At 35.8% G+C, this 15989-nt stretch overlaps 2 protein-coding genes and 1 long non-coding RNA gene across 4 annotated transcripts; all 3 read right to left on the bottom strand.

The window, feature by feature from the left end:
* Nucleotides 1-12: 12 nt before the first annotated feature.
* Nucleotides 13-4433, bottom strand: LOC105143930 (tubulin alpha-1 chain). The gene is made up of 3 exons (XM_011052522.2): nt 4269-4433; nt 1503-1725; nt 13-1413 (listed from the first exon to the last, which is right to left on the bottom strand). The coding sequence occupies exons 1-3, from the start codon at nt 4269-4271 to the stop codon at nt 287-289; spliced, it is 1353 nt and encodes a 450-aa protein (XP_011050824.1). The 5' UTR covers nt 4272-4433; the 3' UTR covers nt 13-286.
* Nucleotides 4434-5046: 613 nt separating this feature from the next.
* LOC147907122 (uncharacterized) lies at nt 5047-10753 on the bottom strand. Its single transcript, XR_015547765.1, has 3 exons — nt 9935-10753; nt 9039-9212; nt 5047-8123 (listed from the first exon to the last, which is right to left on the bottom strand). It is a non-coding gene; the product is annotated as an uncharacterized LOC147907122 (long non-coding RNA).
* Nucleotides 10754-11677: 924 nt separating this feature from the next.
* Nucleotides 11678-15934, bottom strand: LOC105143932 (myotubularin-related protein 9). 2 transcript variants are annotated; one of them, XM_011052525.2, is made up of 7 exons: nt 15456-15934; nt 14730-14895; nt 14372-14664; nt 14055-14158; nt 13298-13602; nt 12851-13162; nt 11678-12706 (listed from the first exon to the last, which is right to left on the bottom strand). In XM_011052525.2, exons 1-7 carry the CDS (start codon nt 15615-15617, stop codon nt 12303-12305), a joined length of 1746 nt encoding a protein of 581 aa, XP_011050827.1. In that variant the 5' UTR covers nt 15618-15934; the 3' UTR covers nt 11678-12302. The 2 variants fall into 2 exon arrangements, with proteins under 2 accessions (XP_011050827.1, XP_011050826.1); XM_011052524.2 differs by having other exon boundaries at nt 12839-13162; nt 15456-15932.
* Nucleotides 15935-15989: the final 55 nt, after the last annotated feature.

The following is a 15989-nucleotide window of genomic DNA, read 5'->3' as shown; positions in this document are numbered from 1 at the left end:
TACACAAGAAAGTATTTTTAGATGTGCTTATATTTTTCAGTAGTTGTTTCTTCGAGCAATATCAAGTGACAGATTGTTGTAAAGAACCGCTCCTCTTGTCAAAAATTCCACGAGGATCAGATCGGGATCGAATAAGAAGCAGTGAGTAAAGTTAACATATCGCAGTAGATCGCTTCGAATTGCGTTACAAAATCAGGTAAAACTCGCGATAAACGATAAATGGCAAGCGTCACAGTATAAATATACGAAATATGAAAAAGCAAGAATAGAAATCTCGATCTAATCTTTAGTATTCTTCCGCACCATCTCCTTCGCCATCAGTGGAGTCCATGCCGACTTCTTCGTAATCCTTCTCCAAAGCGGCGAGATCCTCCCGTGCCTCTGAGAACTCACCCTCTTCCATCCCTTCACCGACGTACCAATGCACGAAGGCTCTCTTTGCGTACATCAGATCGAATTTATGATCGAGCCGCGCCCAGGCTTCAGCAATCGCCGTCGTATTGGATAACATACAGACGGCACGCTGCACCTTGGCGAGATCACCGCCGGGAACGACGGTGGGCGGTTGATAATTGATGCCGACCTTGAATCCCGTCGGGCACCAATCAACAAATTGAATGCTGCGTTTGGTCTTGATAGTCGCGATTGCCGCGTTAACGTCCTTCGGCACTACGTCGCCTCTATAGAGCATGCAACATGCCATGTACTTTCCATGACGAGGGTCACACTTGACCATCTGATTTGCGGGCTCGAAACAGGCGTTTGTTATCTCAGCAACAGAGAGCTGCTCGTGATATGCCTTTTCTGCGGATATGACGGGAGCGTAGGTGACTAGAGGGAAGTGGATTCTGGGATAGGGCACCAGGTTCGTTTGAAATTCTGTCAGGTCGACATTGAGCGCGCCGTCGAAGCGCAACGAGGCCGTGATCGAAGACACGATCTGGCCGATTAGGCGATTTAAATTAGTGTAAGTTGGCCGTTCGATGTCCAAATTGCGTCTGCAAATGTCGTATATGGCCTCGTTATCCACCATGAATGCGCAGTCGGAGTGCTCGAGGGTGGTGTGCGTCGTAAGAATCGAATTATATGGCTCGACAACAGCTGTAGAGACCTGGGGCGCCGGATAAATCGCAAACTCAAGTTTCGACTTTTTCCCGTAATCTACCGACAATCGTTCCATCAACAGAGACGTAAAGCCAGAACCGGTGCCACCGCCAAACGAATGGAAAATCAAGAAGCCTTGGAGTCCTGTGCATTGATCTGCCAGCTTACGAATGCGATCCAAAACGAGGTCGACTATCTCTTTGCCGATTGTATAATGACCGCGTGCATAATTGTTAGCAGCATCCTCTTTGCCGGTTATTAGCTGCTCCGGATGGAAGAGTTGCCGGTACGTGCCTGTACGCACCTCGTCTAAAAGAACATTGGTAGATCAAATTTGGTCATCCAGTTGCCTTAAGAAATAATAATTTCCGCTGCATAAAATATCATATCGCTCTTACCCACGACGGTCGGCTCGAGATCGACGAAGACCGCTCTGGGTACATGTTTTCCGGCGCCGGTTTCGCTGAAGAAGGTGTTGAAACTGTCGTCACCGCCTCCAAGTATTTTGTCTGACGGCATTTGCCCATCGGGTTGAATACCATGCTCTAAACAATACAGTTCCCAGCAGGCATTTCCGATTTGTACTCCCGCCTGCCCCACGTGGACGGATATACATTCACGCTGTAAGCGATATATTACACAATTAAGTAGTTGCAGTTTTTCTGATGATAAACTAATTTGTTTTTTATTAAAATCCACTTTAGAATCTTATATCAGTGATTAGATTTTTATAATTTATGTAAATAAATTGCTTATATAAGCCTCCTCGATTATTAATACTTTGATAATATATTTATAGTATTGTCTTATAAATAGATTATTTATACATTAATCGAAAACTCATATAGACAATTTACTTATATTTACAGATTTATTCTTTGGAGAGAAAGACATAAATACAATATATTTTTATTTTAATTTATTTAAATCTATAATTTGTGACAAAATTCTAGTTATAATTTTATATACGCTTCATAATGCATAAAAAATATTTGAAAAATCAGAATATTATATACAGGGTGTCCCGTAAGTTTTTGTTAAACGCTTACCTATATAGTACAATATAAAGTGTATATTAGAGTACACAGATGTATATATTCCTACTGAAAAAAATCACGTCACTCATCAGTTGTATGATGAAATCATGTAATTAAAACATGTAAATCACGTAACGGATTGTTCCAAATTAGTATATAATTTTTTTTAATTACGTAATTTGTAAAATTACATGATGATATATCTTTTTTCTTATTTCTATCATTCAAGTCTTCAAAATTCAATAACTATAAAATCACATGATAGATGAAATTATTTCTAATATCATATGATTTTTCAAATTACGTAATTTAAAAAAATCATGTGTATTGATTTGAAACAATCCAATTAAGTTTACATGTTTTAATTACACGATTTCATCATGTAACATGATTTTTAAGGATCAAAATACGCAAGTATACACAAATAGAATTCTAATGTTTTCTAACACAATGATCATAGAAAATTTAAAAGAAAAGATTTTTATCACATAACAAATATTTGAGTACAATGCCGACTAATATATGCATATACGTAGGACGCTCCAGAGTTATTAGCAAAGATCGTATGAATAGATATCAAATACAGTCTTGTGAACATTTTTCTTCATATCGCTGCTGAGACAAGCTATTCGCTGCAGCGAAGCTTGTCGCATTGCGTCGTGCGAATTTTTGTTTCTAAAAGTAGCAGCAACGTAATGCAACTGCGGACATCACTTGCGCCAATACTCATTTCATCTCTAGATAAGATTTGCTATGCTTCATGCAGCCAAAAATTTTAATAAATTACATAGAAAAAGATACAATTAAATTTTAAGAAACAATTACAATAAATCTCGAATGATGATAACGAAGACTGTACTCTTTAACACTTTTTCTTTCAAAGAGAGAACATTTATTTGCGATCAGATACATTGAAAGATACCAGGTCTTACTTGACAAATACTACAACTAACAGCATTATTACATCAATATTATAATTTTCCATTCAACAATATAAATGTAATATAACTCATGTTGTAAATAACAATTATATATTATTGAGTATTATGACTGATGTATCTAATATATGTAACTATAAATTAATGTAATGTTACTGTTAATTGGTTTGGAATGATCGCCTATAGAGATAAAGATGACCGAAAAAAACTAGAAACTTTGAATAAAAAAACTCATTAAAAAACAGTTTTTTAATGAGTTTTTTAATGACACCGGTCATTTTCATCTCTAATTCCAGCGAGTCTTGGCTGCATTCAGCAAAAAAAAAGCAGCATTGCAATTGTTGTAATAAGAATCTTTAAGAAGGTTGCAAGGCAAATGCAATATATCAAAAATTATACTGGAAAAAATTACAGATTATTCTAAATTGCATTTAAAAATAATACAAAAAAATTAGAGACAGTTTATCATCTGAATCAAAAGTTATTTTAATAAAAAAATAATATTTTTTAAATTTGTACTCTAATAGAAATATTTAAAAATGTATTATAAAATAATGATAAAATTCTCAATTTTATTTTATATAAGTATCTTATAAATTCACAAATATTTATGTAAAGTTACATTGAGATGCAGACATTAATTGTTCAATAAATAAACAAAATATTTGTTATAAAAAAAAAACTAATTGGTGAATCTCAATGAAGCTTTGCAAGTCATTTTTAGTACTTAAAATATTTATATTTAAAAAATTATATTTTTGTTATTATTATTCAAATTTTTGTTTATAACAATAAAACTAACATCAAATAAAATAAATAATCTATAAAAATATATTGCTCGCAATAAAAACAGAATGTTATGAACACAATTTTCACTTGTATGTATAGTTTGTTTAAAGAGTAAATATTAATATATGTATTTTATATCCTTTCATCTCCTTAATATGATTTTTTGTTTTACATTTAGATCTAGTGAAGAATTAAAGAATAATTATTAATTATATATAAGAACAATCATATTATAAAATTTTACAACAATTGCAAAGTTACTTTTTCTACTGAACGCAACTTATAATTAATCGTTATATACGTCGCACTCGCCCACGACGACGGATAATTACAATCGACGAGAACCGTTTTAAAGGGAGAAAACAGACGTTTTACATGAGAAAAAGATTGATTTTCTTACCATGTTGAAGATCGACAAAACGAAAACTCGCGTGAAATCTGCTTGCTGATGACTTGCTGATGCGTTGAATCTCGACTGCCGTTTGAATGGAGTTGGCGATGGAACTCCCTCGAACGATCTTGGTCTAACTGAGCGCCTACTGGGAACGACCGGTCTCTTATAGCTTCAGTGCGTACCCGATTTACGCCCGTCCCAGGAACATGCCGCCTATGTCTATGACGCTCGTCACGCTTATACGACTATGTAGGGTCATGAGGTTGCGTAACTGACGCTCGCGGCCGACCCAATCACGCTGGAGCAAACATTATAAAGTTCAATCCTTTCCCCCCTTTTTTGCCTGATTTTAATAATATAGTTTCGAACCTGCAAGAAGTACACATATCTATTATGTATATATATATCCTCGCTTTGATATTACTGAAGATTAATTTATTCTTGCGCTGCGATTCGCGCTTTTCCTCTCAGCTTGTTTTCGCGACGTAGAGACGTAAAAACAAATTAAAAGGACTCACGAGTCTGAGATTGCTGAGACGATTTAGGCTTCTATGTGGAGACAGTTTTAGAGAACATCGCAAATACATCGTGGAGAGTCGACGAACTTTGTAGTTATATATTAAATGTAAACGTGTATATGTGTATTTCCGTCCTAGAATAGCTGCTGCGTCCTTACTGTATCCGTTTTATTTGCTGCATTCGTTGAATGGCAGATCCTTCTGCAAGGCCGAAACGGCGAACGGGAATCTATCAACGAGAAGATCGAAAAACACTTCGCAAAATACAAATTAATGATATAATATATTACGTACAATCCCAGCAAACGAGAATGGATTGAAATGAATTGAAATGGATTCAGATTTTCGGAAATATTGATTCACGAATGTTAAAATGAATGCTTTCAATTCTGAATTCATTTTTATTCATTTATAGGAAATTGCATGGAGTATATCTTTATGTCTTTCAATCTAAAAATAATATTAGCTTTTTCTATGCACACAACAAACATTATGAATACTGTTCAAAATTTTGTATAGGAAATGCAGTTTTTCAATTGCATCCAATTGAATCTAATTGAATCCAATTGAATCCAATTAAATCCAAAAAAAAGTATTCGCTATTTATATATATATAAAATACGCATTCGGTTAGAAAAAATTTTAAACCATTTTAATTCATTCTCGTTTACTGGGATTTCATACAGTTTCTTTTTCAAATAATTAAAATGTTTCCATCTTGACGATCCAGCTAAGTCGACTAATGCCCGTAGATTAACTTTAATTTCAGTTTAGCTTGCTGTTTATCTTTTTCTTTCCAATCCTAAAAATTAGAAAAAAAATAAAGAACAAATTAAACTAAGATTAAAGTTAATCTTACATTGGTGGAACTAGGTATAAATCAGCCTAAGCCTTACTCTATCAAGTGATGTAATTGCCAATTTTTTTTAATAGAATATATGAGTTGTTAAAAAAAGTCTTTTTACCACACTTGTAAAAAACTTTTTCCCCAATCCAATATTTACAAGTCACTGTCAACGCCATCTATGTCGAATTTCCGCAAATTATAAGTAAAATTCACGGTTACCTTTAGTCGGTAATTTTGATTTGATTATAAAGTTCCAATCAGTTTGAGTAGATAATGCCACAATACGTTCCACATTGTATTCCACATTTTTTAATTCAACGGTACATTATTTCTTGACAGTTCATCATATTGCGGTCAAACCGGATTGGTTTCACATCGATTTTTCGTATTCATGACATATGTAAGGTAAAATGCAGTCCACTTGGCGCTACAAATGCTTCGAAGCTTTTGATTAACCAATGAAGAAAGAATTTTACTAACTGACCGAATCAAAAAATGCTTCAAGGTATTTGTAGTATCAAGTGGACCGTAATCGTAGTAAGGATATAATAAAGAATAATAGTATAAAGAAAATTATTCAATTATTTTACATGCGACTTTATAAGAGAAATGCGATTGGATAATTTTCTTTATGCATACGTTATGTGGCTATACAAGTTTGTGTGGATATATCATAAAGCGGGAGCAGAAACTCTTACATAACACGTAATGCATAAGAAACTGTACCAATCAAAATCCTTCGTTTCCTTCCTTTTCATGAAATAAAGAACTCTTGGTTGAATTTCTTATGCATTATGTGTTATGCGTTACGCAAGAGTCTGTGCTCTCTGCTTAAGCAGTAAAGAAATCATTGGCTGCTATTGATGTATTCTTTCAAATCTAAAATGCTGATTGGATGATTTGAAAGAATACATTAATAATAGCGAGTGCTCACTCAACTGTTGAGTCCGCTGAACGCAGCCTTTCACTACTGGGTATCAATCATGACACTTTATCTCTAGGAAAGTGAAAAGTGAAAATTTTAATCATTGAACTTAATGGAGAAATTTTTCACTTTTCACTTTTCATCCTGGGAAAAAAGTTTCATGATTTATACTCTGGTCTACGATCTTTACTGTGATTGGCCAATTCGCTTACTGTTTACGTCTTAAGCCTAGTTCAGATGGTTGCTGTTCCACTGCTTGTTGCTTGCTGCGTCCAGTCTGAACTAGGCATAATCATGATGTAAGAAGACAAGGGGCGGTACTCATAATCCATTCTTATTTCAAGATTATCTTAAGTAATGTCTTAAAACATGAATATGGCTCTCTGATTCGTGACTTCTTAAAACTGTATTTAAGACAGTCTTGAATATAAGATTTGGAGCTCGATTGTGTATTTTGAAATGAGATAAAAATTACAAAAGTGAGCAATGATTACTAGGTATTGATCAATTAAATTATGAATATTCTAGTGAATTTGTTCACTTTTGTAATTTTCACCTCATTTCAAGATACACAATTGACTTCCTGATTACGAATACCACCCAAGATGTATCATTTTTGAGAATGCGTTGTACCCAGCAAACGAGAATGGAATGAAATGAATTGGAATGGATTCAGATTTTCAGAAATATTGATTCACAAATGTTAAAATGAATGCTTTTCAGTTCTGAATGCGTTTTTATTCATTTATGGGAATTGCATGGAGCATATATCTCTATGCCTTTCAATCTAAAAATAATATTACCTTTTTCTGTGCACAAACACAATTGTGAATACTGTTCCTATTCAAAATTTTGAATAGGAAATGCTTTTCAATCCAATTGCATCCAATTGAATCCAATTGAATCCAATTAAATCCAAAAAAAGTATTCGCTATTTAAAATACGCATTCGGATAGAAAAAAAATTTCAATCCATTTTAATCCATTCTCATTTGCTGGATAAGAGAGTGAATTTGAAGTCAAAATTTGATTGGTTGTTTCTAGTATTGCGCAATAGTACATACATCTTGAATTCTTACATCATTGAATTCTTACATAACTATCTCTGGGATACTCCCTAGGATGTGTTCCAAAACTTAACTCTGAACTTAACTCTGTTCTTTTTAACTAAACTTACATGATTCATCTTTTCTCTTTTTTCTTTCTAACTTCTTCTCTAAAGAGAAAAGGAAAAATGAACTGCGCAAGAACTTTAGCTAAAAGTAATAGATTTTCTATCAACTTGAGTATCATTTTATCCTTGTTGTTCATCAAATGTTGAACAAAGATACAAGATACTCAAAATTGACAGAGTTGACTGTTGGAACGCACCCTTATGGATACTCCTGGTCGGGCTTTCGAGATATAAATCACTGTGGAAACGACAATTGCGAGCTTCACCTCGCTCCTTCCCCTTCGTTTTTCACGACCTAGCATTATTTCTCTCCTTCTCTTTTGCTTGCTCTTCTTCCTTTCTATTCTCAACCGTCCTTAGAGCGTCCGTAGCTCTCAACAGTGGTGCTCCGATTTTTCCTGTCAAAATAAAGACTTCTTCATAAATTGCAACTTCGCATTTGCATCTCCGAAATATCAGATTGTTTTCTACAAGCAGAAGATTTATATTTGAAATACATACATATTAAAAAATATCTATTTACGAATTTAATTCGAGAAATTAATAAACAATTAATTTAAATAATTTCGAATTAATGATCATGCAATTTTTTTCCTGCGTGAATGTTTTTATCGTTGATTACGATTCTTGCAAAAATTCTTGAATATAAAGCAAATAGAATAATATATGTTCCTTCGAGAAAATTGACTATATATGAGTTATTTCGAAAATCGTCATGCGACCATTTCTAAATACATTCTTCGTTACGGTTATTTAGATATTGCTTTGATTGTTTTTTTCTTTATCACAAGTTTTCACGGCATTTAGTAGCCCTTCAATATCTCGAGCGGTTCACAAGTTTTACAACCGGATTTTAGACGCCTAACATTCTCGTGCGATGTTTACCACGGAGAGGTTTGCGGTAAGAAAATAACACGTTCGAGATCAAAAGAGCATCAAAGAGTGCATCCTAAAAAATAAAAAAAAAACGCACGAAAAATATACGTGTCCCTCGGATATACATTTGTGTTAACAGGAAATAAACGAAGCGCAGAAAACAAGTTGGAAGGAACATTATTTCGCGTCTTCAACATTAAAAATTCAACTAAAAAAAAATTAAAACGGAGTATTATCATCTGAATTTCAATCTGAAGAAAGGACGAAGCTCTGTTATTTTTATGCGATTTGGACGAAATGACGCCGCTTGAAAATGAACCACCGCTACGGTACGGCTGGCTTTTCTCTCAAGATACTGTGGGAGAAAGATAAAGAAAAGATGAAGTTCAAGGTCACACACACGCTCGCTGTTGCGCAACACAATCGGCGCTCTATACCTGAGAGTTCACTGACAATGCGTGATATCGTGAATATCCAAAGTACAATAACATGTACGTCGTAAAAGAATTGTCACAAAGGGTCTTAGAGCGGACAAAAGACATCAACAGACCATTTTCGAATCCCATTGTCTTTTCTGGAGAATTCTGGAAACTCCACAATTCTGGGTTTCTCTGAAACAATTTTCTTCATCAAAACAAAGTCCACTTTTTTAAAACTAAATTTCAAATGTATAAAGTAATTTTTCTCTTTTATTTTTAAATTGTAGGAAAAGATAGAAAATAATAAATTCTTTCTCAAAGAAACGTGTGATCTTGTATCTCAATTACAATGTTCGTTTGTATCAACTTTAAAAAAATTTGTTATTCCTTCAATGTTGAACATTGCAGATTTTTGCTATAAATTAAATTAAAATAACAAACATGATATTTCTAATGATTTCCAAGTGCATATAAGACCAACGTATAATTCTTTGGATTAAAATTATTTATTTTCAGATAAAAAGAGAGAACATTCTTAACCGTCGTTAAAGCTTCTTGATTTTCAAGCAGTGGTGCTCAATTTTTCAAAATCGAGGCTCGAAATACGACCGTAAATAGAAATCCGGTGCTTTATTGCAGCGGCCGTAATATATGACATCTACATACGGACGCCACTTTTTTTTGCGAGCTGATAAAAGAAGAATCCAGTATTCATCTCGCTGATTCGCGGAAGCATAGCGAGCAAACGCAATTTACTCAAGAACACGGCATCGCCTTCCGGTATATATATATATATATATATATATATATATATATATATATAAAATATATATATATATAAAATATATATATATATATATACATATATATGTCTCCTCTCTACAGCAAGAGAGAGAAAGAGAGAAGTATTTTACCACCGCTCTCAGGCTGCTGTCCAGAAACGTCTCTTGGCTTCGTTCTTCGCTCTTCCCTTCGAAAATCGCATCTTTCTTTGTTGTGATTCTCCCGGACGCCTTGGGAAAAAGCGTCCCTTCTCTCGCCCCACCTTAAGGGCCTCACGGACGGTAACTGCCTGCCTGCAAGAGTAAGAGATAGAAAGGAAAGGAAAGATAATCGAGAGCGCGGAATGAAGAGAGACCGATGAAGCAAACGGGGGTGAGGGAAGAAGAGAGAGAGAACGGCGGTACGGACGGACTACGGGGCCCCTTCTCCGAGAATGCCCCTACTACGAGTGAGACCGCTAATGCCATTCCCGTCGGACGCATCACTCTGCTTTCCGGCTCCGTCGACGACGTTTGGTGTCTCTTTCAACCGAGGACGAGGAAATTTCCGCGAGGATCGGTTCTCAAGAAGAGAGCATCTTCCGCACGAAGAGGAAAATTGAGCAACGTGGGATCGTCCGATACGTCCGTCCAGCGGCCCTGGATGGGTTTGAATTCAGTCCACGTTTCACGATTATATGCGTGACTAGATCCACACTCATCCAAGGATACTGGACCTGTGCCGAGGCGAGGAGAGCGCGCGCGCGCGCGCGCGCGCGTGGACCAACACACCTGTTCTTCTCTTCTCTTCTCCCGAGGCTTCTGGGAAAAGTGATATCGCGAGGTAAATGAGGGAGCAGATCGAAAGGATAAAGAGAGAGAAAGAAATAGAGAAAGGCTTCGCAGTGGCATCACGAGGTTGCGATTTCTCACGGATCCTCTTCCATCGCGGAGATTCGAAACCGGTATAATAATTTGTCCGCGCGCGGTCGCCGCCAAGACACAATGCCTAATGGCGTCGTGAGACGCGTCGGAAGACGTCTTAGTCCTCGGGATACTCCGACGAATGTATACACGCGCATGTCCTAAAGTGCGAAGACCCTTTTGTTGAGTTCTGGATCTCTCACGAGATAGAACTCACGCGTTCCAAAACGATCTTCCCCATCCGTTCGTGGTGAACGGAATCGCGAGGGTAAAGCGTCGAAAACGCAAACTCGACCTCGGAAATTATACTATAATTATAGGTTTCAATCTCGCTCTCGAAACTTCTCGCCCTCGTCTGCTACTCGAAGCCCGCGCGAATTCTGTTAGAATAGAAAGCTTAAAGGTACGATCCTGTGGAGCCTTCAAGGAGCATTAAAAGAACGCAAAATGACTTTCGTTTTAGATTACTCTTATTGTTAGATTAAAATCGCAACGTCAGTTGTATTTATTTGTTTTAATTTAATTTAAAGTTCCGTGCACTCTAGTCGCCTCTCGACATCGACCTGTCCTTTGTCTATCCCAAAGCTTTGCAACTTAACGCGTCGTACAGACGCTCTTCTCTTCTATTCTCGTCCCGCGATTATATTAAGATGCGTCCACGTGTATGTATATTCGATCGCGAAACGCGAACGCTGACGAAACTCGATGCATTCCTGAGTGGCGGAGCCAATGGCCGTGGGATTCGCTTTCAGTTTTCTTTGTGTGTGAACACCTGCCGCGCTTTCCCCTCCAGTCTTCTCCCTCTTTTACCACGGCAGCGGCAACAAATCCTGCCCTTAACCTCCCCCCTCCCTCCCTTCTCTTGTTCACCGCCCTCCCGCCATCCTTCCCGAATAACGGTAAAAACTCGTCCGTACCCCCGAACGAGCGAGATTTCCTTCTCTCCGTATGCTCCAATGAAAAATTTCAAAGTTCTACCCTCGCAATTACGCCCTTTAATAATAGGTTTACAATATACATTCCATTTTCATTTGTTTATATTACTTTACCTTTGGATAAATAAAGTATACATGTATAATATTATGTACATATATGTATATATTATATAGAATTTTTTATATAATATATATGTATATGTTAATATCGTTAACTCTTTCATGGTACGATACGAACCATACGTTTGTCGTAAAATAAAAAATATCACAATTTATCTTGTCTTGTTTAAATTGTTTAGATACTTAATACTTGACACCCTTCCGATAATGCGAGTTTTATTATATAGGCGAAAATCGCGTGATTTCTATGACTGAAATAACGTGAGAGAAATACCTTTTACATGATACAATATCCAAATCTATATATTGACAACGATAATACGCAGACTATTCTTAAACTAATAAACACCCTTTTCTTCATTCCGATAAGAAGTCAAAAGAATTGCGTCAATAATTTATTACGAAGGCTTCAGCATTCGTGGCAGGTTTATCGTGAAGACCGTTGATCCTTGCGGACTAACGTATAGTTAAAGGCATATTGACAAGATCGTTGAACAGCAGCACGGATTTCTTCGGGTTTTCTTCGGTCTCTACAATCTGTATCAAGTACTCTGAGACTCTAGGCTCAATTGCGCTATACGGGGATGATCCTCTTGATTGTCCGTATCTCCCCGTGACATATCTGAATCCGATCGAATTTCCTCCAACGCTTGCTTGATCTGCGCCTGTAGCTGTCCGGCTACTTTGCGCACCGCTGTGTGATTCTGCTTGATCTGCTTCACGTAGGAGAGCATGCCATCCCACGGAGCTGTACTTGTATGCGCGAGATACAGTTCTCTCCATAGTTGAATACTGATAGGTGCAACGCTGGGCCAAATCACTCCTGGATTAGGCTCGTACAATGGATTTATCCACTGTTCCAAAACGTCCGGTTGATTCATGTATGACCATAAACTATAAGTCCGTTCAGACAGCCGTAATTTTATTCTTTCCGCTTCAGAATCACCTGAATACATGAAAAATATATATTACGATGAGTAAATACAATAAATAGCAATAATGAAAAAATGGAAATCTTAACAAATGTATAAATGATATAGGATTAATACAAAAAATATATAATTAATTTTTCATATACCTAAAAATGTACCATAGTTCGAAGAATAGGCGTGCTTGTACAATTTTACGAGTAAATCCGCGGTATACTCGAAGCTAAATTGGAATTGATGATGCAGCTGGTATAGGCAATCGAGGAAAAGCAAAAAAGTTGGCGCGTGTGTCGGATTTTGCGAGCTTGAAGGCTGATAGGCTCCACAACGGGTCCGACTGAAAAATTGATGGCCGGCTTGTAGCCATTCACGCTCTATGAGCGCTTGAAGTCCTCGTACTGTTCGACAATCAGGATTTAATATTGCCTGAGCCAAACTGGTTACCACCAATGTAGAGTCCCTGCCTGTGCTGCCTATAAATCAAAATTACGTTATTAATATTACACGATTAATATTCTGAAGGAAAGAGTAAATGAAACAGACGCAACTTTCGCAACATTAATTATTATTAAATATTATTATTAATTATTAATATTTGATATACACACCGTGCACTAGCACTGCCGCGGCTTCTTGATGCAGGCATTGCGCGGTTACACAGGCAGCATTTAAAGCACTCTGTACGGCGGTTAACCATCCGCTGCTATCCAATTTCGATAGCCACTGCGAAGTGGAACTGTTTACATCGTTGCAAGTTTCTATTAATTTATAGAAACTATCGGCTAATTCGTGTGGTCGAGGAACTGGTTTATGCACTTTTCGCCATTGCGGATAAGCCGCGTCGATTTCTGTGCCTCCTCCTCTGGCTCTGGCACTCTGTGCTTGATTAACCGATCTTGTGTCCACTATGTACCTATAAATAAAATTCAATGACTATAAACCCTGATGAAAATTTGTCTCAAAATTTTTCATATAATTTTTCAGAATTTCTATATAATTTTATAACTTTTTCACATTTTTTATACGAATTGGAACACTTCTTAGAAAATCTATATTTTTTTCTCAGAATTTTTCATATATGTTAATTGAAATATCGTAAGATTTCTAAGATTTTTTGTAAATATAATTTCTGATGAAATATTATAAATTCTAAAATATTTAAAAATATTTTTTCTTAATTATGAAATGAGAAATCTCTGAATATTTCAGAATTCACTTGTATGAAAAATTCTGAGAGAAGATGTAAACTTTTCGAATATTTCTCAGTATTATCGAAAAATCCAATTCGTATAAAAATTATAAGAAAAATTTTTATCAGGGAATACAAAAAAAAGAATATTTACGATTTAAGAGCAATATATTTACCCACGTCTTCCAGGACCTAGAACTGCATTTAACAGTTTTTCATCTTCTTTGCATCTCTTACCGGTAGCACCACATAACGGTTGACTGCTTCTCAACAATATACTCTGCAATAAAAAAGAAAAGTCACAGTTGAGTAGATGTTACTTTATAATTTAAAATAATAAATCTATTTTTTATTTTTACACAGACTGCAAAACTTTCTTTCTCACTTTCGTTATACACAATATATATATTTCACTTAAAGTTTCAAAAATATACACTACTAGTTCACACAGAGCTATACAAATACAGATCTAATAATATAATATATTACTTACCCCTCCTTCGTGTCTGTAACATAAAACTGGGAATCTTCCACCATCTCTAAAGCCAGCTGAAGCTATTACAACTTTGTCGTCTACTTGACGCGGTACTATAACTGCCGACGGATACGATATACAAACTTTGTAGTCTCTGTTCAGATAACTGATACGCCATTCATCTCCGTGAGCCGCCAACAACCTAGACCATTCGGAGACAGGTGCAAACGCTGTCCATCCATCTTCTACTTGTACCATGATGTTGTTAGTTGTCTGTGGTCGATAGAAAAATGGATATTGTAGAGTTTGGTCTGCAAAGTAAGGGATAATTGTATCTCACTGATGAGCAATGTTGCAAGTTATATCAATAAATTACCAAGTGATATCAGCTTCTCTATAGATAGTATGGCGTTGATTAAATCGTTAGTAGAACCAATATCTAACTGAAGAATTTGAAAATCCTTGCATTTCAATATTATGCTACCACCCGAGCTTTGAGTATTCAGTTTCTTTTCCACGACGTCGATATTCCTATTCATCAGCTGGTAAAAAGAAAAAAATTCAATGAAGTTAAAAACTGATTTGTGGAGAAGAATGTACTTGAAAATAGTCAAAACTTTAATTTTTTAAATATATTTTTAAAAAATAGATGATGCTTTCTTTCAAAGTCAAAAGACTAAATGATGTCTGTTTTTTGTCATTGCATTGAACTACATCAAAACTTTCTTGCTTTTGCTAAATTTCCAATATTTATATATTAGGTGTTGGAATTAATTCGTAGCGTTTTTAATGAAAGAATGTTATTTATTTCACATGAGCATTAAAAAATACATTAATGAAAGTACTTCCCATCACTTGTAAAACGCTACGAATTAATTCCAACACCTAATATATAAAGTTAGACATCTAAAATATACATATTTTTAATATATAAAGTTTTATATATATACATATATCTTTTATTTTTTAGAACATACAATGTCCTTTAGATATCTTTATGACATTCCTTGGAATAGTGATAAGAAAAAGATATTTACAACTGCATTTTCTTTACAACTTTAATCTGTATGTATTGAGAAATTTATAATTTATTAATGTTTACCCAAAGTTCCTGTCCGTCATCCTGCCTGGAGGACAAGATGAGGTGGTGACCGCTAATGCACAGCGTCCCATCTATGTTCTTGTTATTGCCATCGCTTTTATCGACCAATACAACATTATCAACTTGCGGAATTAATATATTATCGCCGATGTGATCGCCCATTATAGCCTTAATTCCTCTCTACGTGACGGCCGACGAGGTTCTCGATAAAATTCGAACACTTTGACGGAATAACATAACCTAAACAGTCCGTTGATTCGTCGGACTGTCACAAGATTCTCCAGGCATAATTTGCTTAATCAATTTCGACTTTTCCTTTGAAGATTCACACTTCAGCGACGGATTCGTCGGCGACGTTCCCCATTTATCTCGATAATGACTAGATAAAGGTAAAGGTAAAGTCACAGCTGTTGTGCGACTTGTTTATTATCTATGCGATCCATGTATATAATCCATCGCACCATCCACTGACGTGCATCACTTTGCTCCCGATAACACAAATGGAGAGAGAGAACGAGAGAGAGAGAGAGAGAG

Source organism: Acromyrmex echinatior, chromosome 16, assembly GCF_024713525.1.
Source record: "Acromyrmex echinatior isolate Ae372 chromosome 16, ASM2471352v2, whole genome shotgun sequence".
NCBI lineage: Eukaryota > Metazoa > Arthropoda > Insecta > Hymenoptera > Formicidae > Acromyrmex > Acromyrmex echinatior.
Note: the sequence above shows the minus strand (reverse complement) of the source record. Positions and strands in the feature narration are given on the sequence as shown.